This window comes from Alosa alosa, chromosome 12 (genome assembly GCF_017589495.1).
Source record: "Alosa alosa isolate M-15738 ecotype Scorff River chromosome 12, AALO_Geno_1.1, whole genome shotgun sequence".
Taxonomy (NCBI): Eukaryota; Metazoa; Chordata; class Actinopteri; order Clupeiformes; family Clupeidae; genus Alosa; species Alosa alosa.
In genome coordinates, this window is record NC_063200.1 from 24,006,968 (window position 1) to 24,033,127 (window position 26,160).

General features: G+C 43.9%; 3 protein-coding genes across 3 annotated transcripts; 1 reads left to right on the forward strand and 2 right to left on the reverse strand.

Moving 5' to 3' along the window:
* Window positions 1-1,411: 1,411 nt before the first annotated feature.
* LOC125304179 (zinc finger protein 410-like) lies at window positions 1,412-3,856 on the forward strand. The gene is made up of 3 exons (XM_048258247.1): window positions 1,412-2,505; window positions 2,713-2,828; window positions 3,259-3,856. The coding sequence occupies exons 1-3, from the start codon at window positions 1,522-1,524 to the stop codon at window positions 3,854-3,856; spliced, it is 1,698 nt and encodes a 565-aa protein (XP_048114204.1). The 5' UTR covers window positions 1,412-1,521.
* Window positions 3,857-14,435: 10,579 nt separating this feature from the next.
* LOC125304679 (lysozyme C II-like) lies at window positions 14,436-16,045 on the reverse strand. Its single transcript, XM_048259137.1, has 4 exons — window positions 15,894-16,045; window positions 15,487-15,648; window positions 14,995-15,073; window positions 14,436-14,616 (listed from the first exon to the last, which is right to left on the reverse strand). The coding sequence occupies exons 1-4, from the start codon at window positions 16,018-16,020 to the stop codon at window positions 14,550-14,552; spliced, it is 435 nt and encodes a 144-aa protein (XP_048115094.1). The 5' UTR covers window positions 16,021-16,045; the 3' UTR covers window positions 14,436-14,549.
* Window positions 16,046-19,182: 3,137 nt separating this feature from the next.
* Window positions 19,183-20,354, reverse strand: LOC125304583 (lysozyme C-like). The gene is made up of 4 exons (XM_048258982.1): window positions 20,228-20,354; window positions 19,835-19,993; window positions 19,602-19,680; window positions 19,183-19,249 (listed from the first exon to the last, which is right to left on the reverse strand). The coding sequence occupies exons 1-4, from the start codon at window positions 20,352-20,354 to the stop codon at window positions 19,183-19,185; spliced, it is 432 nt and encodes a 143-aa protein (XP_048114939.1).
* Between the last annotated feature and the right edge of the window lie 5,806 nt (window positions 20,355-26,160).

Genomic DNA, 26,160 nt, shown 5'->3' on the forward strand with positions numbered 1-26,160 from the left:
TGTTTGGATAGTGTTGTGACACCGTCACATTAATTTAAGTGTTCCTTTACATTTATTATTGCACGGAACATTATCTTGATTTCCTATAATGTTTATGTATGAGGAATGATATTCATATGTATATCTGTGTAATATATGTATTGTCCACTGTGGTTTTGGTAAGAATGTGGGGTGTCTCTTTAAGGCCTCGACGCCAGCGATTACTATGACCACGCATACAAGCTTACTTAGGGGGTCGTCAGGTGTTTGGGCGGTCGGTGGAGAGATTCAGCAAAGGCAGGGTGTTTGAATGCGTGGCGCCAGTATTGTTTGCTGCAGCCACATAGAAAAAAAGCTAGTTCCCTTGGGTTTGAGAGCTCAAAAAAAAACACGTCTTAAGAGACTGCTTTAAGGGAGGAGAGGAGAAAACATTGTGCAACTGCATAGACTGTACCTCATACGCTGGCGTCTCCAGCAAGAGGGCGTGCCCGGACCCCTAAACTTCAACCCGGCGTGTTGCGTTGCCCGGCGTTCAACGGATCTGGTGAGATCTATCTCGTTTGGGTATTTTTGGCGTGGTATATCACTAAAATCAGCTTGACCTTTTGCCTTTTTGTTGTGGATTATTTATTTTAAGCTGCCCGACAGAGGATTATTCTCGACCTACCTGTTTCCTGGTTGGAATATAAAGACTATAGCGCCGATCCTGGGAAAGACTTGAAGTTTTCGTTTAGTTTGGACTTTTAGTTTAATTTTGGGGACTGAGACAAGGGGGAGATTCAAGTATTATTGTGGTTGCACGGGATAATTGGTGTAATAATAATATACCGCGTTAAAAGCGTCATTCAATTCAACTGTTTGCGCGTCTTTTCTTTTTTGTTCAGCGCCCGTCTGAATATTTGTTGGTTGCTGTGTGCTTTATTAACGGCAGTATACGGCTCTTATGCATATGTGTTGGTGTAATAAGGCCAAAAGTATTTGTGACAGTATTGAAGCGGTTTGTTATTGTCGATTACTACTTTCATTCCCAAGAACCCCTTGTGCGTTTATAGTAACACAGCTGTTTAAAAGGGCGTAAAGGGCTGATTGTTACAGATATACCACGCCAAAAATACCCAAAGCGAGATAGATCTCACCAGATCCGTTGAGCGTCGGGCAACGTTAACGCCGGGTTGAAGTTTAGTCCGGCACGTCCTCTTGCTGGAGACGCATTATGAGGTACAGTCTATCCACGGAGATGTCGTGGCGTGGTTTCAGACTCCTTTCATTTTGGCGGTTAAACCTACGGTAGAATGGTCCGCGATGCTCATTTGTATTGGGGAAAACAGCAAAGCGACCCGGCATTTCTAGCTAACCTAGTTATGCTAGCTAACTGGGAAGTAGAAATGCCGGGTCGTTTGCTGTTTTCCCCTAATACAAGTTATGAGCATCGCGTGGACCATTCTACCGGTAGGTTTAACCTGCCAAAATGAAAGGAGTCTGAAACCACGTCACGACATCTCCGGATACGACCAGCCGTTCAGACCTTCAAAGGGCGACTCCATGCTTTCTGATGAACTTGATTCCAAGCCTGAGCTGTTGGTTGAGTTCGTGCAGAACGCCTCCATTCCACTTGGTCAGGGTCTGGAGGAGCCGGATCCGAAGAACACCTGTCTGTCTCTCCAGCCGCTGCCAGCAGATAACTCCATATGCAGCCAGCTTCAGCTGACAGAGAGTGCGCTCCGTCACACTGGCTCCACAGAGCTTCCTGAGTTTGGGGCAGAGCGGAGCACCACCATGGTGGTGCAGCTGCAGCCACGAGTGCCCAGCCCAGCCCCTACCCCCCTCAGCCATGACCATGCCCCCAGTCACATGCCCATCATGCACGACCTGCAGCAGCAGGACAGCACCTCCTACGTCCTGCTAAACCTGGCCAAGGGTCTAGCGGCGTCGGCTGAGTCGCTGGTGTTTGTGCAGGATGAGGTGGATGAAGCGGAGGAGGAGATTTCAGCGGGGGAGGGGGCCGATGGAAGTGCCCCCTGGTACTTGCGGGTACAGGAGCTGGCACACGACAGCCTGATCGCTGCCACGCGGGCACAGCTGGCCAAAGATGCCAAAGACGCCAGGGCCAACAGCAACAGTGAACATCTCAATGGCTACCAGTCTGAGGGTCCAAAGAAAGAGCAGGTGTCTCGTGGTAACCGTGGTAATGCGGAAAAGGTACTCAGGTGTCCGTATGAGAACTGCCACCGGACTTTTACCTGGCCTGCACACCTCAAGTACCACCTGAAAACACACAGAAATGACCGGACATTCCGGTGCGGTGCAGAGGGCTGTGGGAAGAGCTTCTATGTGCTACAGCGCCTGCAGGTACACATGCGCACACACAACGGAGAGAAGCCCTTCACCTGCCCAGAGCGCGGCTGCGGTAAACGCTTCACCACCGCCGGCAACCTCAAGAACCACCGACGCACGCACACAGGAGAGAAGCCATTTCTGTGTGAAGTGGACAACTGTGGACGCTCATCTAAAGAGTACTGGGGAAAGGTGGACCAGCAAAGGCCAAGGAGAAGGGCTTAAAGAAGACCCAGGACAAGGGGGCCTTCTAAGGATGCCAGGAAACCTGCTGATGTGGTGACAGTAGTGCAGCTGGGACGGAAGCCTCCAGTGGTGCTCCTCCATGTCCCAATTGGAGTGAGGGGAAAGCAGTGCCATGCTGTGTTCGACACTGGATGCACCTACTCACTCATGCAGCAGAGTGTCTGGCTGGAGCTGGCTCGTGACGGTGAGCGACTGAAGCCGAGTGATAACCAGAGCTTTGCCCTGGCCAATGGAAAGACTTATGGGGCTGTGGGAAAGACACAGCTTTTGTACACCTGGCATGAGGTGATATGGGCTCTGGAGACATTTATCATGGCTGACAACCACCTGGCTTTCCGATCATCCTAGGCTTGGACTTTCTTAGCAAAACCTCCACCATCATCAATATGGGAGACCAGACCTATGGAGTGAAGGGACCCAGGGCTATACTTTCCATCCTTTTCTGTCTCACCAGCTAGAGGGAACATTGAGGCAGGAGCCTGAAGATCGTTCCAATGCCAGCCTATATGTAGCTGTTCCTGCCCAGGCTCATTGGGTCCATTTCCATCATTGGGGTGGCGCCTCCTGTTTTTCCAGACCACCCTCCAGAGGTCAGGAAACTGTTCCAGGCCTGGCCCATGGTATGCTCTGGGACACTAGGCAAGACCAGAGTTGAGGAACACGGATCTTCACCACTGGACGAGGTGCCTGTCGCTGCAGGGCATACAGGGTGTCGCCCTTCAAGCGGCAGATCATCGCTGACCATGTGGAGCAGATGCTCAAGGATGGCATTATTGAGCCATCACAGTCTGCCTGGGGTGCTCCGGTGGTCTTAGTGAAGAAGCCAGATGGCTCCATTCGATTTTGTGTGGATTTTCGGCGTCTCAATGCCAAAACCCACCCAGACGCCTACCCCATGCCTCTGATCCACGAACTATTGGAGTCTATGCACGGTGCAGCAGTCTTCAGCACCCTTGACCTGAAATCCGGCTATTGGCAGGTCGCCATGTCCGCAGACAGTAAGGCCAAGACAGCCGTGATAACCCCCATGGGCCTCTACCAGTTCAGGTGTATGCCATTTGGGCTCATGAATGCCGGAGCCACGTTTCAGCGGCTAATGGAGAAGGTCCTGGGGGAGCTTAGAGGGAAGATCTGCTGTGTGTACATTGACGATGTCATAGTCTTTTCGCCAACGCCTGAACAACATCTCCGGGATCTGCACGCCGTCCTAGAGAAGCTCCATAAGGCTGGCCTGACACTTAATCTTAAGAAGTGTGCCTTTTTCCGGCAGGAGCTGAAGTTCTTGGGCCACGCGTAGTTTCGGGACAAGGGATGCAGGTGGATCCAGAAAAGACTCTGGCAGTGACCATGTATCCACCGCCCACTAACATCAAGACCCTCCAGCGTTTCTTAGGCCTTGTGGGGTGGTACCACAAATTTATTGACCATTTCGCAGACCTGGCTGCTCCCTTGAATCGGCTGAAGAGGAAGGATGTAGAGTGGGTCTGGTCAGAGGAATGTCAGCACAGTTTTGATCAGCTGAAGAGGGCACTGGCGGACGCACCTATCCTCATGCAGCCTGACACCTCCCTGCCGTTTGAAGTCCACACGGATGCCAGTGATGTGGGTTTGGGGCTGTGCTGGTGCAGAGAACAGCTGAAGGGGAGATGGTGATCGCCTATGCATCCAGGGGGTTGCGTGGTGCAGAGTGCAATTACTCCACCTCTGAAAAGGAGTGTCTTGCAGTCGTCTGGGCTGTTGAGAAGTGGAGGCACTACCTTGAGGGGGCGGAGTTCACTATACACACAGACCATGCTGCCTTGACCTGGGCCTTCAATTGTCCGAAAACCTCCTCTCGCCTGACTCGCTGGATCCTGCGACTCCAACAGTTTAAATTCAAAGTCCAGTACAGGAAAGGCCTCCATAACATCGTGCCTGATGCCCTGTCCCGAGCTGTTACACCTCCCTCTTCAGCTGCAGTCTGTGTGTTGGCGAATGCCTCAGATTCCTCCGATCTGCCCTCTTCCCTGACTGAAATAGGGAAGGCACAAGAAGAGGATTCAGAGGTCACAGACCTAGCCAAAGAGGCAGACACCCTTAGTAGGCTGGACAGGATAGGCTTCACAACGTTGTAAGGCCTCCTGTATCGGACGGGTAGCCTGTGAAGGAAGGGGAAAAATATCAGCTGGTCGTCCCAAAGTCTCTTGTGTCTGTCTTTCTGGCCTACTTCCATGATCATCCTCTGAGTGGGCATCTGGGCAGGCTGAAAACACTCCTGAGGATCCTTGAGGTAGCCTGGTGGCCATCCATTCGCAAAGACGTGTGGAATCACGTCAAGGTCTGTACCATTTGCCAAGTCTACAAGGCTGAAAATCAGAAGCCGGCTGGCCTCATGCAGCCTACTCTAGTGGAGGACCCTTGGGAAAAGCTGGGGATGGACCTCATGGGGCCCTTTCCCCGCAGCAAAAAGGCAACACCTTCCTTCGCCCTGGTGGATTACTTCACAAAATGGGTGAGATGTTCCTTTAAAGATGGCAAGGCACACCGCGATTGTGTCCGTCTTAAAGGATGAAATCTTCACCGCTTTGGTGTCCCACGGGAGTTGGTCTCGACCGGGGCCGCAGTTCACTGGCCATGAAATAGCTAACCTCTGCAAGACCTGGGGAGTGACGCAGAAATTCACCACCAGTTATCACCCCCAAGCCAACCTCACGGAGCGGTCCAACCGGTCCATCAAGACAATGATTGCGTCATATGTGGGGGACCAACATAAGAACTGGGACCAGTGGATCAGGGAGTTCCGTTTCGCCATCAATGCTGCCCATCATGAAACCACAGGCCGCACACCTGCAGAGCTGGCGCTCGGAAGAACCCTGAAGGGTCCACTGGAGAGACTCATCAGTTCACCTCCTACGCCACAACAGTCACCATACACACTCCTGGAGAGACAAAAACAAATGAATGAGCAAATCAAGAAGAGAGTTGAGGCGTGTCAGTCCAGACAAGCCAGGTATTACAATACCCACCGGAGAGGGGCACAACTCCTGCCGGGAGACCTGGTCTGGGTCCGTACTCACCCACTCTCTAAAGCATCAGAAAACTTCTCATCGAAGCTTGCGCCCAAGTGGTCAGGTCCAGCTACTGTGGTGAGAAAACTAGGCCCCATCAATTACCGTATACAGTGGAATGACCAGGACAAAAAAATGGACACTGTTAATGTGGTCAACCTGAAACCCTACTTCGGGGTTCTGGCCCCAATGCCTCCGGCTGGGGATCTGTGACACGCCACATTAATTTAAGTGTTCCTTTACATTTATTATTGCACGGAACATTATCTTGATTTCCTATAATGTTTATGTATGAGGAATGATATTCATATGTATATCTGTGTAATATATGTATTGTCCACTGTGGTTTTGGTAAGAATGTGGGGTGTCTCTTTAAGGCCTCGTCACTACATTGCTATGACCACGATACAAGCTTACTTAGGGGGTCGCCAGGTGTTTGGGCGGTCGAGGAGAGATTCAACAAAGGCAGGGTGTTTGAATGCGGCGCCAGTATTGTTTGCTGCAGCCACATAGAAAAAAAAAGCTAGTTCCTTTGGGTTTGAGAATTCCAAAAAACACGCCTTAAGAGACTGCTTTAAGGGAGGGAGAGGAGAAAACATTGTGCAACTGCATAGACTGTACCTCATACTGCCTCCAGCAAGAGGGCGTGCCTCGACCCCAAACTTCAACCCGGCGGTTAACGTTGCCCGACGCTCAACGGATCTGGAGATCTATATCGTTTGGGTATTTTTGGCGTGGTATATCACTAAAATCAGCTTGACCTTTTGCCTTTTTGTTGTGGATTATTTATTTTTCGCTGCGGCTCCGACAGAGGATTATTCTCGCGGCCTACCTGTTTCCTGGTTGGAATATAAAGACTATAGCGATCCTGGGAAAGACTTGAAGTTTTCGTTTAGTTTGGACTTTTAGTTTAATTTTGGGGACTGAGACAAGGGGAGAGATTCAAGTATTGTGTGGTTGCGGGATAATTGGTGTAATAATAATATACTGCGCGTTAAAGCGCCATTCAATTCAACTGTTTGGTGCGTCTTTTCTTTTGTTCAGCGGCCTGAATATTTGTTGGTTGCTGTGTGCTTTATTAACGCAGTATACCGCTCTTATGCATATGTGTTGGTGTAATAAGGCCAAAAGTATTTGTGACAGTATTGAAGCGGTTTGTTATTGTCGATTACTACTTTCATTCCCAAGAACCCCTTTTTAGTTTATAGTAACACAGCTGTTTAAAAGGACGTAAAGGGCTGATTGTTACAGATGGTGGCCCGTGACGGGAATGAAATGTAATTTTTGACTTTGCTTTATTATTACTATAGTGCGGGAATATTGTCTGCTGTTGTTAACTTGTAATTATATCCTGTATATTGCTGAACACACAAAAGCAATAATTGTTACACACTACACTGCTTTGCATTGAATATTAAGCACTGTTTATTACGGGGAGATATGTATCAAGAAAGTGGTCCAGCTCTAATTGAGCTTCTGATAATCCCAGGATCTAAATCTCTGAGCATGGCACCCGGCTTCTACACCTGCATCAGGGCACGGGCCTAGTGAACCGCACCATGAACCAAGGGGAGATGCATGGGTCACTAGGAAGAAATCCTGTGGGGAAGTAACATCACTAATTAGTTCACTTTACCTGTCAGACCCAGAAGAGAATGAACAAAGCATTGGAGATGAGGGAAACACATCTTACCTCACACTTCCTGCTCTCACAACCATTACCACCGACTTAGGTTCAGTCATGGACAGACTAAATACGCTGGATCCTGCGACTCCAACAGTTTAAATTCAAAGTCCAGTACAGGAAAGGCCTCCATAACATCGTGCCTGATGCCCTGTCCCGAGCTGTTACACCTCCCTCTTCAGCTGCAGTCTGTGTGTTGGCGAATGCCTCAGATTCCTCCGATCTGCCCTCTTCCCTGACTGAAATAGGGAAGGCACAAGAAGAGGATTCAGAGGTCACAGACCTAGCCAAAGAGGCAGACACCCTTAGTAGGCTGGACAGGATAGGCTTCACAAAGTTGCAAGGCCTCCTGTATCGACGGTCAGCCAGAAGGAAGGGGGAAAATATCAGCTGGTCGTCCCAAAGTCTCTTGTGTCTGTCTTTCTGGCCTACTTCCATGATCATCCTCTGAGTGGGCATCTGGGCAGGCTGAAAACACTCCTGAGGATCCTTGAGGTAGCCTGGTGGCCATCCATTCGCAAAGACGTGTGGAATCACGTCAAGGTCTGTACCATTTGCCAAGTCTACAAGGCTGAAAATCAGAAGCCGGGCTGGCCTCATGCAGCCTACTCTAGTGGAGGACCCTTTGGGAAAAAGCTGGGGATGGACCTCATGGGGCCCTTTCCCGCAGCAAAAAAGGCAACACCTTCCTTCTCGGCCCTGGTGGATTACTTCACAAAATGGGTCGAGATGTTCCCTTTTTAAAAAGATGGCAAGGCACACCGCATTGTGTCCGCCTTTAAAGGATGAAATCTTCACCCCTTTGGTGTCCCACGGAGTTGGTCTCGACCGGGGCCGCAGTTCACTGGCCATGAAATAGCTAACTCTGCAAGACCTGGGGAGTGACGAGAAATTCACCACCAGTTATCACCCCAAGCCAACTCCTCGGAGATGTCCAACCGTCCATCAAGACAATGATTGGGCCATATGTGGGGACCAACATAAGAACTGGGACCAGTGGATCAGGAGTTCCGTTTCACCATCAATGCTGCCCATCATGAAACCACAGGCCAAGACACCTGCAGAGCTGGCTACCGAAGAACTTGAAGGGTCCACTGAGAGACTCCATCAGTTCACCTCCTACGCCACAACAGTCACCATACACACTCCTGGAGAGACAAAACAAATGAATGAGCAAATCAAGAAGAGAGTTGAGGCGCGTCAGTCCAGACAAGCCAGGTATTACAATACCCACAGGAGAGGGGCACAACTCCTGCCGGGAGACCTGGTCTGGGTCCGTGATCACCCACTCTCTAAAGCATCAGAAAACTTTCATCGAAGCTTTGCCCAAGTGGTCAGGTCCAGCTACTGTGGTGAGAAACTAGGCCCCATCAATTACCGTGATACAGTGGAATGACCAGGACAAAAAAATGGACACTGTTAATGTGGTCAACCTGAAACCCTACTGGGTTCTGGCCCCAATGCCTGGGGATCTGTGACACCGCCACATTAATTTAAGTGTTCCTTTTACATTTATTATTGCACGGAACATTATCTTGATTTCTATAATGTTTATGTATGAGGAATGATATTCATATGTATATCTGTGTAATATATGTATTGTCCACTGTGGTTTTGGCAAGAATGTGGGGTGTCTTTAAGGCCTCGGTCACCATGCGATTGCTATGACCACGCATACTGCTTACTTTAGGGGTGCGTCAGGTGTTTGGGCGGTCGAGGGAGAGATTCAGCAAAGGCAGGGTGTTTGAATGCGGCTTCAGTATTGTTTGCTGCAGCCACATAGAAAAAAAAGCTAGTTCCCTTGGGTTTGAGAATTCAAAAACACGCCTTAAGAGACTGCTTTTAAGGGAGGAGAGGAGAAAAACATTGTGCAACTGCATAGACTGTACCTCATCTGTGGCCTCCAGCAAGAGGACGTGCCGACCCCAAACTTCAACTTCGCGTGTTAACGTTGCCCGACGTTCAACGGATCTGAGTGAGATCTATCTCGTTTGGGTATTTTTGGCGTGGTATATCACTAAAATCAGCTTGACCTTTTGCCTTTTGTTGTGGATTATTTATTTTTCGCTGCGCTCCGACAGAGGATTATTCACCATGGCCTACCTGTTCCTGGTTGGAATATAAAGACTATAGCTGGCGATCCTGGGAAAGACTTGAAGTTTTCGCTTTTAGTTTGGACTTTTAGTTTAATTTTGGGGACTGAGACAAGGGGAGATTCAAGTATTGTGTGGTTGCACGGGATAATTGGTGTAATAATAATATACTTTTCGTTAAGCGGCGTCATTCAATTCAACTGTTTGGTGCGTCTTTTCTTTTGTTCAGCGCCGTCTGAATATTTGTTGGTTGCTGTGTGCTTTATTAACGGCAGTATACCGCTCTTATGCATATGTGTTGGTGTAATAAGGCCAAAAAGTATTTGTGACAGTATTGAAGCGGTTTGTTATTGTCGATTACTACTTTCATTCCTAAGAACCCTTTGTGCGTTTATAGTAACACAGCTGTTTAAAAAGGACGTAAAAGGGCTGATTGTTACAGATGGTGGCCCGTGACGCGGAATGAAATGTAATTTTTTTGACTTTGCTTTTATTATTACTATAGTGCGGGAATATTGTCTGCTGTTGTTAACTTGTAATTATATCCTGTATATTGCTGAACACACAAAAAAGCAATAATTGCTTACACACTACACTGCTTTGCATTGAATATTAAGCACTGTTTATTACGGAAAAGGGGAGATATGTATCAAGAAAGTGGTCCAGCTCTAATTGAGCTTGACCAAATCCCAGGACTAAAATCTCTGAGCATGGCACGGGCTTCTACACCTGCATCAGGGCACGGCCGCAGTGAACCGCGACCATGAACCAAGGGGAGATGCATGGGTCACTAGAAGAAATCCTGTGGGGAAGTAACATCACTAATTAGTTCACTTTACCTGTCAGACCCAGAAGAGAATGAACAAAGCATGGAGATGAGGAAACACATCTTACCTCACACTTCCTGCTCTCACAACCATTACCACCCACTTAGGTTCGGTCAGCGGACAGACTAAACGCTGGATCCTGCGACTCCAACAGTTTAAATTCAAAGTCCAGTACAGGAAAGGCCTCCAGCAACATCGTGCCTGATGCCCTGTCCCGAAGCTGTTACACCTCCCTCTTCAGCTGCAGTCTGTGTGTGTTGGCTTAATGCCTCAGATTCCTCCGATCTGCCCTCTTTCCCTGACTGAAATAGGGAAGGCACAAGAAGAGGGATTCAGAGTCACAGACCTAGCCAAAAGAGGCAGACACCCTTAGTAGGCTGGACAGGATAGGCTTCCAAAGTTGCAAGGCCTCCTGTATCGACGGTCGCCTGTGAAGGAAGGGGGGGAAAATATCAGCTGGTCGTCCTAAAGTCTCTTGTGTCTGTCTTTCTGGCCTACTTCCATGATCATCCTCTGAGTGGGCATCTGGGGCAGGCTGAAAACACTCCTGAGGATCCTTGAGGTAGCCTGGTGGCCATCCATTCCGCAAAGACGTGTGGAATCCGCCAAGGTCTGTACCATTTGGCCAAGTCTACAAGGCTGAGGGTAATCAGAAGCGGCTGGCCTCATGCAGCCTACTCTAGCAGTGGAGGACCCTTGGGAAAAGCTGGGATGGGACCTCATGGGGCCCTTTCCCAAGAGCAAAAAAAGGCAACACCTTCCTTCTCGTCCTGGTGGGATTACTTCACAAAAATGGGTCGAGATGTTCCCTTTAAAGATGGCAAGGCACACGTGATTGTGTCCGATCTTTAAAAGGATGAAATCTTCAATTTGTGTGGTGTCCCACGGAGTTGGGTCTCTCGACGTTCCGCAGTTCACTGGCCATGAAATAGCTAACCTCTGCAAGACCTGGGGAGTTGGCGAGAAATTCACCACCAGTTATCACCCCCCAAGCCAACCTCACGGAGCGGTCCAACCGTCCATCAAGACAATGATTGCGCCATATGTGGGGACCAACATAAGAACTGGGACCAGTGGATCAGGGAGTTCGCCGCCATCAATGCTGCCCATCATGAAACCACAGGCCGCGACACCTGCAGAGCTGGCGCCGAAGAAGTCCTGAAGGGTCCACTGGAGACTCATCAGTTCACCTCCACGCACAACAGTCACCATACACACTCCTGGAGAGACAAAAACAAATGAATGAGCAAATCAAGAAGAGAGTTGAGGCGTGTCAGTGACAAGCCAGGTATTACAATACCCACAGGAGAGGGGCACAACTCCTGCCGAGGCCTGTCTGGGTCCGTGACTACCCACTCTCTAAAGCATCAGAAAAACTTCTCACCTGGGCTTGCCCATGGTCAGGTCCAGCTACTGTGGTGAGAAACTAGGCCCTACATCATTACCGTATACAGTGGAATGACCAGGACAAAAAAAAATGGACACTGTTAATGTGGTCAACCTGGAAAACTACTGGGTTCTGGCCCCAATGCCTCCGCTGGGGGATCTGTGACACCGCCACATTAATTTAAGTGTTCCTTTATTTATTATTGCACCGAACATTATCTTGATTTCCTATAATGTTTATGTATGAGGAATGATATTCATATGTATATCTGTGTAATATATGTATTGTCCACTGTGGTTTTGGTAAGAATGGGTGTGTCTCTTTAACTTTCTCGCCTGCGATTGTTATGACCACGCATACAAGCTTACTTAGGGGGGTGCGCCAGGTGTTTGGGCGGTCGGTGGAGAGATTCAGCAAAGGCAGGTTTGAATGCGTGTATACCAGTATTGTTTTGCTGCAGCCACATAGAAAAAAAAAGCTAGTTCCCTTTGGTTTTGAGAGCTCAAAAAAAAAACACGCCTTAAGAGACTGCTTTAAGGAGGAGAGAGGAGAAAACATTGTGCAACTGCATAGACTGTACCTCATAAGGCGTCTCCAGCAAGAGGACGCGTGCCGGACCCCAAACTTCAACCCGGCACAAGTGGTTTGCCCGACGCTCAACGGATCTGGTGAGATCTATCTCGCTTTGGGTATTTTGGCGTGGTATATCACAAAATCAGCTTGACCTTTTGCCTTTTGTTGTGGATTATTTATTTTCGCCAGCCCGACAGAGGATTATTCTCGCGCCTACCTGTTTCCCTGGTTGGAATATAAAGACTATAGCGATCCTGGGAAAAGACTTGAAGTTTTCGATTTAGTTTTGACTTTAGTTTAATTTGGGACCGAGACAAGGGGGGAGAGATTCAAGTATTGTGTGGTTGTACGGGATAATTGGTGTATTAATAATATCATGCTAAAGCACATTCAATTCAACTGGTTTGTGCGCTTTTCTTTTTGTTCAGCGCCCGCCTGAATATTTGTTGGTTGCTGTGTGCTTTATTAACCGCAGTATAATCGCTCTTATGCATATGTGTTGGTGTAATAAGGCCAAAAGTATTTGTGACAGTATTGAAGCGTTTGTTATTGTCGACATTACTTTCATTCCCAAGAACCCCTTGCGCTTATAGTAACACAGCTGTTTAAAAGGACGAAGGGCTGATTGTTTACAGTGTTTTCAGTGCAATAGGTGAATTCACCTTATTCACCCGGCGGCCATTGTAGCCAGAACGAGGCTACAGGGTAGCCTACACTTGCCACCACACCTCAATCCAGCAGATGGTGGTAATGCACTCGTTTGCAAACTGCCGAAAAAAAGCTGACAGAAGGGTTCACTCATAGATATTAGAAAGCATTGGGCTCCAGAACGTATGTAAATAGTGACACCATCTTTGTGGGGGCAGCAATTACTGGAGGCCAATGGAGGAGCATGTGACTCTGACTGGAAATCAGACATCTGTGATTGGCTGCAAATGTTGCCCATAGACAATAAAGGTGTTGCCCCCACCAATATGGCGGCCATGTTTACGATGCCACCTAATAGAACTCGACAGTCAATGCGGTATCTAGCTTTCTAATATCTATGGGTTCACTGGCCTGCCAGAGTGAAGTAACCTTCTTCTTCTTCTGTGATTTTTTTGCCAGTTTGCATACAGAGTGCATTACCACCATCTGCTAGACTGGAGGTGTGATGGCAAATGTACCCTCTAGCCTCGTTCTGGCCACCAGGTGAGGATCAACAGTCTCAAGAGAACTCTGTCTTACGGTGTACATATTAGGACATCCTGAGCTGTCAGACATCAGGTGAAAAGGCATCAGGTCTCAGGAAAACCGCTGTCAAGTTTACAGAATTACACAGTCATGTCTCAGACATCAGATGAAAAGGAGTCAGGTCTGTGTTTTCTTTTAACCTACTGAAAGCAAAAAGGATTCAGAATGTTCTAGTTGTTCTCTAAATTCAGATGACTGCATCCTTGAGCTGTCAGCAAATGAATGATATGGACATTATTTCTGTCTCACATTTGTACTCATTATTATAGAGGCTATAGCCTGCAGTAGGTGTTTTCAACTCATGCATGTATACATTCCATAGGCCTACATAAGCTCAATATAATTTTCTGTTTCATTTTTAGTGTTCTGGAAGGAACTCGAAAGACATTTGGAAACTGAAAAGTCAGATTACTGGTTTGACTCAGTCAATCAGTTGTCAATATATGTTCTGTAATCACTAATAGATCATCCGACTTCTTAGTCATAAAATGGAGCAAAGTGCTAAAACTGAGCAAATACTTTGATAAACAATGTAATGTGAATAATTATTATATTTCCACTTTATTTTTTTGCTTGTGTCAGAATATGTAGAACATCAAGCATGGAGAAGAGATATATTGCCTAATATCATAGGCCTATGATGTGGGGATGATCTTGAAATTGAAAATGTTGTGTCAGAGTCTTTTTTTTTTAAGATAGTGAGCTATATAGATAGATTAACTCTATTAGATAAATTAATGTGCAACAGTACAATGCATCTTTTACTGGGTTTAATGAGCAATCAAGACCACAGCAGATTCATTAAATCTATTTGACCACATTTACCACAAACATTTGTAAATCTTTCTACTCTCCATTTCTGTGTAGAGCATATTGTTGTGTAATTTGGCCTAGCTAGTAGTAGCCTAACTACTTTCAATCAGCCAGGCTAACTTTACAGCAACTATACCAGCAGCAAGATGAACTTAGATCATGGAAACATCCCATGGTTACTAAAGAGGGATCTTTTCATATAAACATCAGGACAGCAAGGAGAATTCAAAACCTTTCATTTCTTTCAGTATATAAAGCAATAGGCAAACATCATTTCATTTAATTTCATTTCATCTGAGACCAAACATACTGTAATGTGATGTGAACTTTGCACTATAATTTACAGCCTGCAAGGTAGGGGGTGAGATCTTGACCCTGGCAGTGATTTCGCCAAGCCACCCTGTAAAGAGGAAGAGAGACAAAAACAAGAAGTGTGTGTTGTGAATGTAACCAAAAACTCAACATGACACAGTCCCCTTTGTCTAAAAAACCCCCAATAATTCCTAATAGATGATGATGAGCCATTCAAAGTCTCCTATGAAAACAAATGTTATAACTTATCCACAAAGCTTTAAACCACAACGAAGGACTTAGAGGACTCTTCATCACACTCTGGAACTATTTTTTTATATTAACTGTTATAAAACCTCAGGTTAGGGTTAGTGTTAGGTGACCTGATGCTAAAGATAAAAAATAAAAATCGAAAGGGTTCTATGCAGTTATAGTCATAGTGAGAAGAACTTGTAAAGAGTGTTCTTGTCTGGGCACTCGTTCTTACCAGGCACGGATTCCATTAGGGTCTCTGACCACACGCTTGGCACATGTGATGGCTGTCTGGATGTTATCAGTCAGCAGAGCTGGAAACAAGATCAGGAACTTCAGGAAGCAATCACAAAGCATAGGCTAATATAGAGTAATAAAATAGATACAACACAGTAAACTCTCTTACTCCACAAAAGTATAAATATTATGAAATATTGACTTTTTAATAAAAGGGTGTAGAAGAATCTCTCCGTTTTCTGCACAGCCACTGCAGAACCCCACACCAAGGGTTCTCCCCTCAAACATTTTCACAGGCAGAGCTCCTCGCATGGACAGCAGCACACATGATGCACAGTATGCTACTTTGATGAACTGATTTAATTCTAACAAACAAGAAAAAGGGGGAGCTAGTGTGCGGATATTCCGTGCGTGTTTTTACTGATTGTAAATCACACAATCTACTGAGAAACTGGTTTGAGGTGATGTCTATTATTCAAGAGTAGCTGACCATCACAGTTGATGTTGCAAGCATTCTTTGCCCTGGGGGTTTTCCCGTCATTGCACCACCACTTGCTGTTGATCTGAAAGATGCCATAGTCGGTGGAGCCGTCTGTGTTTTTGTTGGTTGCCTGGGTGTTGTAGCTTGATTCCCATTTGGACAGACAGACCCCTGGGTGCAGATGGAGATTTTAGAATGTTCCAGAAGTTCAATGTGATGCATTAGAAATTTGTAAGGCAAAAATGCTCCTGTTTGTGACTTTCTAATTTTACAAAACATTTTTACAAAAATGTCTAAACTTATTTTCCATGACAACATTTAATATACAGTATATGTAACATTTAAAGTAATTCATCCATTTATGTCAATACTAATCTTAGCAACCCAATACAGATGACTCAGGAACAACTACTCACAGTCAGCTAAGCTAACTCCACGGTAGCCATCCATTCCAGCAGCCTTAAGAGTCCTGGCCAGCTCACAGTGGTCATACACTTTGGCGCTGGCTACAGCCACCAGCAGGAGAAGCACAACAGCTCGCATGTTGCAGTCAGAGGGGTCGGTCTGTGCTGGAGTGGCAAACTGAGGCTGCTATTTGTACAGCAAAAAGAGGATATTGGACTTGGGTAAAGCAATGTGATTTTCATTTCCTCTTTTGATGTTATGCAATGCTCCTCCACCAATTTAACTGTGTGCAAATAAACATACATACATATTCAAATACTTGTGAAAATGACAGAATAGAGCACTGATAACAGTAAATGAAAAGCTCTTGTAAACTTTATTCATTTCATACACAGTTTGCATTTCACTACCACTCTGCCAACTTTTACTCACATGACAACATGAGTAGTCTTCCTGTACATGAACTTCACGTCAAACTTGAAAAAATTGTGAAGTTGGGAAATTCTGGACTAGATTCCAGAATCAGTGGCAGAACGTCGGCGGTGGACGTTGGCAGAACACTTCAGTGTTCCAAAATCTGGTTTTCCATTTCCGGCCGAAGCTGGGGTATATTGATTTTAAATGGTTTCATGTGGTAGTCTGATGAACAGACAGTGCATGGTGCATCATAATCCATGAAAAAGTAAACCCATTCCTACAGTATGAGTGAAGAATTGTCAACATTTTGAAAGTAATACAGTATAAGTTGAAGACTAGTCAAGTTGGCCTATTGAGACTGCATTAAGTTATAAACAGAATGAATGGAAGATGAAAACTGGAACAGAAGTAGGTTTCAGGAGTAAAGTGGATATCAAGTGCACATCAGGAGTGTGAGATTGGGCAGCCGTGGCCTACTGGTTAACACTTCGTACTTGAAACTGGTTTTAAGGGTTGCCGGATCAAACCCCAACCAGTAGGCACGGCTGAAGTGCCCTTGAGCAAGGCACCTAACCCCTCACTGCTCCCTGAGCATCGCTGTTGTTGCAGGCAGCTCACTGCGCCGGGATTAGTGCTTCACCTCACTGTGTGTTCACTGTGTGCTGAGAGTGTTTCAGTAATTCACGGATTAGGATAAATGCAGAGACAAAATTTCCCTCATGTGATCAAAAGAGTATATATACTTATACTTACAGTATATATACTTATACTTACAGTAGTTTTTATATCAAACAGTTTGATAAACAATGTAATTTGTATGGCTTCATATCATATGTGGAACATGGAACATCAAGGATGGAGAAGAGATTAACTGTCTGAACTTTGCACAGTTCCTGATAGTCACCACTAGATGGAGACATTATTCTCAAACACCTTTTGCCTGAGCTTCTCAATTTAGGCCTACCTGTGATTCAATGAGTGGATGCACCTGATGGTCACTTGACTCATTAAGTATTTAAACTGAGCTGAGACTGACTTCAGTGCTTAGTTATGATGGACCAGTGTCGAGTTCGAGTGGTCGAGTTCATATGGTGGACTCTGTTGAGCTGAATTTATGTGTGAACAGGGTATAATTTCACGGCCATGGCCGTCATTGCCCCTTGCGTTGGCTGTGATGCCCCTTTGAAAATCAGAGGTTTACAGGCCACAGTGGCGTTGGTGCCCCCTTCTTTCAATATTCTGCTTTGCGTCTGACTAATAGTGATTTGTATTTAGTCTATGGCCTGTCAATATAAGCTTAGTATTCACAGCGCAAATTAATTTAGTCTTCATCCACACAGTGGAGAAAGTGACAGCGCACGGCAAGAAAGAAAGTGCATCCAAATTCACCCATTCTTCTCAGTTGAACTACTTGTGAAGTAGCCTACTCATCACACAGACATCACAAGTATCATCCTTGTATAGTAAACATCAGGATAACAAGACCTCAAAAGACCTTTAATTACCTCTAGAAAGAAGAAATCTAGTGAGTATATAAAGCAATAGACAAACATGTTTTGCATGGAGTTTTGCATGGGTTATGATGTGAACTTTGTACATTTAACAGTCTTTGAGGTAAGATCTGAGATCTTTATCCTTCCCTGCTGGCATTTCAACATTGATTCAACGGTAAATAAACGTTATAAACGTTTTTTTAAAAAAAAGTTATAACGGGTGAATCAACGTTGAATTATGTGTTGGATTTGCAAATTGAATCAACGTTGATATCGCAACATTATTTCAACATCCGCCATTTCAACATTGGTGCTGATTTCCTTGATTTCTTATTTTACAACCATTTGTCAACATTTTACAATTAGCATTAAAACAGTGTTTCAACATTGACACAACAACTGACATTATTTCACCTATAATTCAACATTGATTTTCTTGACCTTTTTACAACCAACGTTGTTTCAATGTTTGTCTACATGCTGATTTCCTTGATTTCTTCTTTTACAACCATTTGTCAACATTAAACATTTTGTTTAAACATTGTTTCAACATTGACGCAACAACTGACGTTATTTCCCCTATATTTCAACATTGAAGGTCGGTCGTGTGCGGCTGGGTTGCAGCGGTTACACCAAGTCACCCTATAATGAGAGAGAGAGAGATACAAAGAGTGAGAAGCAGAGAAGCATGTGTTGTGAATGTAACTAAAAACTTAACATGAGTTTGTCTAAAAAACAGAAATGAACCTCCTATATTAGAAGAAAATATCTGCATCTTAAACTACAATGAAAGACTTAAAGGACTGTTCATAACACTCTAGAACTATTTTGGCAATCTCTTAAACCATTATTATGAATCCTTTTGACTTTAGCACTTTAGCATCAGGTCAGGACACTTAATATGAAAGTCGAAAATATTCTAAACAATTGTTTTATAGTTTTTTGGGGGGGAAGAATCTGTGAAGAGTGTTCACATCTGGGCTTTTGTTCTTAGAACACTGGTAACAGTGAATGAAAAGCTTTTGTAAACTTTATTCATTTCACTCACAGTTTCCATCTCACTACTGCCAACATCTAGTCGCATGACAACAGGATTAGTTTTCATATGCATGAACTTTATGTCAAACTCAAAAAAGGGACACTGTCACTTGTATGCTATGGCGAAGATGGGAAATTCTGGCCAAAAGCAATGATGATCATGTGGCTTAATTATGGGATGTGACAATGCAGAACCTTTAAGAATAGGACTTTGGATAGTGTTGCTTCAATGTCAGTTCCTCTTTCACCAAAGTGTAGCATTACAGAGTACAACAATGCAGTGTGGTTCACACGCAGAATCTTTTATTGGCTCTAATGAACATGGGAACATTTTCCAATAACAAGGTGCTGATCAGACCCCACAGCCAGCAACATAGGAGCTCAAGTCCTGCCCCTGACAGTGAGTACGCCAGGCCACCCTGCAAGAGAAGGGAAAACAACACATCAAAATAAACTCCACACAAATTATAATAAACTAATTATTAAAATGTAGACAGATTTTAGGAAATGGGGAAATATGATAATTATATAATTATATATGCTTTGCTATATTTTTAAACCAAATTTTCAGAATATTTCAAACTATCCATGATATGATGAAATTAGGCTATACACGTACAGTACAAACTAACATGATCCATTAGGAATTAAAAGCCATTGGATCAAGCAGCAAATGCTTGTTAATCCCTCGATTTGTAAATTGTAGGTTGTCGAATCAGTTGAGGCCCTTGTAGGATTACAGTATGAATCCCCCCCTGGTTTGGCTCTTACCAAGCACTGATGCCATTGGGGTCTCTCACGACACGCTTGGCACACTCAATGGCCACACTCAGATTGGGGCTCAGCAGCTCTGTACAAATAAACAAATGACTGAATGAACAACATATTTATTAATTATCAATGAAAGAAAATTATTTTAACCCTGAGCATTAATCTGAGCAGAAAGAATGCAAACATCAGTTCCACAATATGTTATCATAATCTCTCTTTGAGTCCTCACTAACCTGAGCAGCTGATTCCACAGGCATTTGAGGTTACTGAGTGACCATCGTTGCACCACCAGCGGCTGTTGATCTGGAAGATTCCGTAGTCAGTTGATCCGTCCGAGTCATGGTGAATGGCATCAGTATTGTAGTGAGACTCCCATTCGGCAAGGCACATCCCTGGGAAAACCTCTTGACACTTAAACTGCAGATATCTTACACCAAAATGCAGCTTTCTGCATTGAATAGAGCTAAAAAGAACAATCTTCTGAACAATCTATAAGATGAATGAAAGCTTGACGATCAAGGGTTAAACATTTACATTGTATTGAGATTTAAGGTCACTTGAGCAAGAATGGAAAGCACGTTTTCAGAACAACACCAGTATCCCAGTGTCCAAAAACAACTATTTACAGTTGGCAAGACTAATTCCCCAGTAGCCATCCATTCCATTAGCCTTGAGTATCCTGGCCAGCTCACAACGGTCATACACCTCAGCGCAGGCCGAGGCCACCAAGAGGAGAAGCACAACAGCTCGCATGATGCTCTGGGTGTCTTTTTTTGAAGAAGAAACACTTGACCGTGATCTGAGGTAGGCTACCCCTTTTATATATGTCAATATAATACTGACTGAATGTTGTATGTGTGTCTTTAGATCTTTAGATAAGAAGTTAGTCCAGTCAGGCTTATACTTCTGTTGAACACAATCAGAGTCAACATGATAAGTTTATATTTAGAGATACTCAGCGTTTTTTGTGCTAGCTCTGGAATATTTTGATAAGGGAGCATTTACTGGAGTTGAGGGGAGAGAGCATGCCCATGCCACACTTAAAAAAGCAGGAAGGAGAACAACTTGGTCACTTAACAATCTCCTGTGGCCATTGTTGACTTCAACAATCTAGCCAGTTGTTGCCAAGTATTACCGAGTCCTTCAAGAGCTTCATGCTCTGTAAACAGGAGTTTGAGAGGGATGTATGTTTACAGTCCAAGGGCAAGTCCAAGGTCTTGCACAATCCAATGTATAAAACTGTTTCTGGTGATAAATTATCCTAGACTTCTGATCATAACTAACCGATAAGGCTTAATGATAATAAATTGTAAAATGCTGATGTGAATTATAAATTACGTCAAACCTTCAAACAAAAACCTAATAACCTATCCCCATTCCCCACACAAAACAAATGTGGCTAACTGCAACACCAGTTTGAAAGTTATCAACTCTAATGAAACAAAGTCAAAACAACATCTGATCATAGCAGAAGCATCTCTACACTACAGAAGTAATACTCTTTCATAACTGATGTGATGAAAGTGCTCTTTGTTGACAACACTGTTTTGAAGACAGTGTTTGTGTACGTTACTGTAATCAGGGAAAGTCTGACAAGGAACTGAAACTCAAAAGAGGTAGTTGGATAGGTCCGTCTGTCTGCACAAAACTAGGTTTTGATATGCAATCCTCTGCCACTTGACCTTACAGTACACCATTTTGCTTAAATGTTTCAAAGCATTTGAAACAAAAAATATATAAATGTAAAAAGTAAATGACTTAAATATACTATAATGCAATAATAAAGCCTAGTCAGCTAAACATGCAATGAAAAATTCCTGTGGAATTAGCCAGATATGGTGTTGCTATAATCATTAATTAGTGCCGATCATTTATTTCTTTGGGAAAAAGTGCAAAGCCTCTTCCCCAAAAGTCGATCAAGCTATCTACTGATCAAATAGATACATTTTCCTTTGGACAAAAGGGTAAAATTATGGCAGGTAGGACAGGGCCCTAGTGTACAAACTGTATGACATGCATAGGGCTTTGTGGTAGGGTATTAATTAAAATGTTACCTTAGCGCCCTGCTGTGGTAGTATAATGTAATGTTACCCAAACATAAGGGCAGATGCAACAAGGTCCTCTTCCACATGTGCCCACTAGATGGCAAAAAAGGCAGTGAAGGACTTAGAGGTCCAGAGATGATCATAGTCGGATGGGTCAGACACTATTGCTATACCTTGCCATTTTACACACTAGTGCCCGTTCAAGCATGCTATTCCTGTAAAAAACCTGTAGCCCAATTACATGCCCACTGGTAGGCCTGCTTCAAAAATAGGATAATAGGGAAACACATAATTCCAGCTAGGCATTCAATAATGAATACTGATATTATATTAAGGGGCCTACATGTGCAGTGAGCAGAGTGCAGTGAGCACATGGCTGCATGTGACATTTTTTACAAATAACAGCTGTTTTGAGTCAAGGCTATACAGTAGCCTATGTTTAGGCTATTGAATAACTTGATGAGTAGAAAACACTTTTTTGGAATGATCATATGAAATTTGCAACAATGTGAAAACAGTATCTGGTAGCCTGGTGACATCACACTCTGTCTGCCACTCCTTGTCTGTAGCTCATCAAAATTACATAAGCCATAAAGTTTTCCGTGAAGACTATATTTTTGGCCTATTGAATAACTTGATGACAGAAGGACAAACCATTTTGTGGCATCATCATATGAAATTTGCATATGTGAAATAGTCTCCATCCTATTGCGTGCAGAGGAAATTTTAAAAAGACAACCGTTTATCCCGCCCCTCGGATTGAGCGCCTATGGTAAATTCCCAGACCCTACGGTACATCCTGATGTGGGTCTGGCTCCTCAGGCTAGCTAATCATGCTTGCATGTGTAACATTCTGAAACGTCCTGAAATTTGCTAGTGTCAATTTTGGACCTTGCAGTCGGAATTGTCATTCGTTTATTTAAAGTCTAAAGACAGTCCAAAGTAGCCTGGGCTATTCAGAGTGTCAGTTTATTAGCCTACACATCGTTTTTACGTAATTTTGAATAGCCACTGCATACCCGTGTTTGTTGGTGTGTTATTGAAAAATCCACGGAATCATTTTATACAAGCACACTGCATAGGCTACAGGGAATCTTTATTGTTGATGTCAGACATAATCATCCAAACATCTTGCATCTTGACCTGTGCTGTGCCCTTACCCTCTGTCTCTGATCCTGCGCTTTGCTGTGGGGGAGTGGCTACAGTAGGCTACCCAGATAGCAAACATACACTGGGACGGAACTGGGCCACACCTACCACAACGTCCGGCACGGATCTGCATAATGGACCTGATCCGGCGTCCAAACGCACATCGGTCCAAAATTGGTCTGGATCCGTTTGACGGATCTGGTACCAATAAGGGCTAAGACTGGCCCAGTTCCGTATGGTAGTCTGTGTTACTGACGTGTTCCAGATCTGTTTATCATATGCAATACGGGTCCGCTTATTGTGTGTGGTACGGACCCGTTTATCAGACATCAGCCGGCTTTATTTGACATGTGAAATGTGATTGTTAATTAGGGCTAATTATCCTGAAAAATCTGTTTGCTACACATTTGCTAACAGGTTCGTTATAGGTTCACCCAGGCTAAAGTTCGTAACGTTTTCCCAACAGCTCAACTGATAAACATAAGCTAGGCTACAAACACAAGGGGGGTAAAAAAACTTTACACATAAGTGTCTTATTATTTTTTTTATTCAACAACCTGCCTGTAGAAGTGCCATCCCAGACAAAGTTTAAGTCGTGTTAATTCCACTGTTCCCATCGATATTCAGGCTGTCTTCCTCAGTCATCTCCATGGTCAATCTGAAACAACACAAAATAAACATTAGCCATTTATTCCTTTTTGCAAATAGCCTAAGTCACAATTACACTCGTTTTTTATCATCAGTGATCCTGTTAGCGTTATCACTGTTTTTTCCAAAATAGTTATTGTGATGGCTGTTTTGTTTAAGTTAAGCTAGTTGTTGTTGCTGGAAAATAATAGTAAAGTTATCAATCGCTCGGTTGCTTGTTGTTGTCTCTGAATAAACCAACAGAGATAAAAAGCAGATACTACCTTAAGTTGGGCTGTCCTAGTCAACCCCAGGCTGGCAAATCATGTCAAAAGATTGATAGTGAGCAAACCAAAGATCCTTGATTAACATTACTGCTTGGACTTCTGCATGCGTGGCAAGAATATGGGGTTGTTTCATAGCACTGTTAGATCTGACACAAACAACAATTGACTACTTTTACCACTGCTAGGTAATAATAAAAATAATGAAACGAACATATGATCAATATTGAGCCAACTATCTTCTTTTCCAGCCTTACTGTAGAAATGAAGTGGCCATGGGAACATAGTGCACCCCCATGGTTTCTAAATTTGTGCCATTCCAAAATACCTTTCTTTAGCAGCCAGTTGACAATGAAGTAGGGAAAGGACAGTCAATTTAGCAGAATCAGCACCTTAATTAATATCATTACCACCTGGGTCTGCTGTGAAAAAACGGTCCTTCGGCTCATATCCGTATCACAGGTTTGGGCCAAATCAGTGTTTTGTATTTTAAACGCATCTCCTGACTTCCAGTTGAGTTGCGGAAATTGGACCTGGGACAAATCTGTAAACCGGTGATAAAACAGCATTGCTAGCAGACCTGGCCCACAGTCAGATACCGTATGTCCGCTACAGGCGGATCTAAAGGCTTTTATGCGGATCCGGCCCAAAGGAAATTGCTATCTGGGTAGTAGCCTACCAATATTTTTTAATATAGGCCTATCTTTTATATAGCCTGGAAAATCCAGACCCTGATAATCTAGAAAGATTAAGGTTCTGGCAAAGAACAATGTAATGGCCCACCTCGAGGGGCAGCAACAAGCATGCATTTAAAAATCTCACTGCACGATATTGGATAACACTAGACCATGTCCTCCAGCGTTGCAGCGCTGTTTTCATCAGTTTAGCTGGTTTCCAGGAATGTTGGGGTAAAAGTAACGTGCATCATTGCTCTTGGCCAGGGTATATCGCAGAGCAATTCCGATTGTGCTCTCGTGAGAACTCCAGGGTTATACGGAAGCTCATTGCATTCACTTGAGTCAGAGCCCGTTTACGGAGAGCCGGATCACTCCCTATTAACTCCATTGTACCTGCAATCTGTTGCAATTCCGCTAGGGGAGATCATGAATAAGTGCAAAAACAATGGGGGTCTATGGAGCTAGACGGCTAAATTTATCTCTTTGTTTGTCATTGAAAAATCGAAGATTTGATTGCGGTTTCTGCAAGCTCACTATGGATTATAGGTCAAAAGTTGAATGAACGAGTACCTACGTCCTTTCGATTTCTTACAGGTTGGGTCGTTGTTGCCCACAACACACTAGCTTTCTGCTAATGAATGACGTCATTGACGCATTTGAAAGGCTTTTTAGAACAAATAAGTGACTCAAAAAATATAATACTTTCGCATGCAACATTCAAATTTCTGGGCAAAAAATTATATCCTGAGAAAAGTGGATTTGAGGGGTACAGCTCCACAGACCTCCATTAATTCTTCCGTGAGCGCCCTCATGTGGAACCAGAAAAGGAACTGCAACCAGTTCAGAAACCGGAAGTTTCCCGAGAGTGGCGGTTCTCCCTTTATTAGACATTCTCTGCTTGAGTAAAAAAATATCACCATATCTCATAATTATGAGATAACTATATCTCGTAGCCTAATTATGAAATAATTATCTCGTACGAGATAATTAGCCTCTCATAATTACGAGAGATCTATCTCATAATAACGAGATAATTATCTCATATGAGATAATTATCTCATAATTATGAGATAATGTGATTTTTTTTACTCATGTGAATGCAATGAGCTTCCCATCCGTACTTTTGCATTACTTATCCCAACAATGTCAAACTTGGCACTGCACTCGTGCCTGTAGCAAGACACCTGCGTAGGCTGCGTTTGAAATCAATCGGACGAACGGACATAATATGTGAATAACAGACAGGCGTTCCTGTCATTTATAGATAGAAGATAGTTAGATAGATGGCATATATATGTAGGATAGATTTATATCATTTCAAAACTTATTTCATTATTTGACTCAGTGTATCATCTCACTTTTGAAAATGCATTTGAACAAATAATTAATCTATAACGAAAATAATTGTTAGTTGCAGCTCTAATCACAATTTCTACAATTTCTTAAAGGATCTTATAAAACAATCAACCAGTCAGTTTGAAGTTTGTGTTTTATTAATGATGTCAAGTGAAAGGTCAGTAAACGTCAGACACAGAAATGCGTTGCAGGGCATAGAGACAGAGTGGGGAAAAAAACTGAAGGCTCAAAAAAGCAGTCAAACTATGCTACACTGGATTTATGAGGCCTAATGTGTACCATACAACCTATGTTCTAAATAAATTACAACTAAACAGTCAAAAAAAAAAAAAAAAAAAAAATTATCACATTAACCTATCAAGATCAGGTCAAAGTTAGTTCCTCATAAAAGGCACTGCAACCTGTAATACAAGTTTCTAAT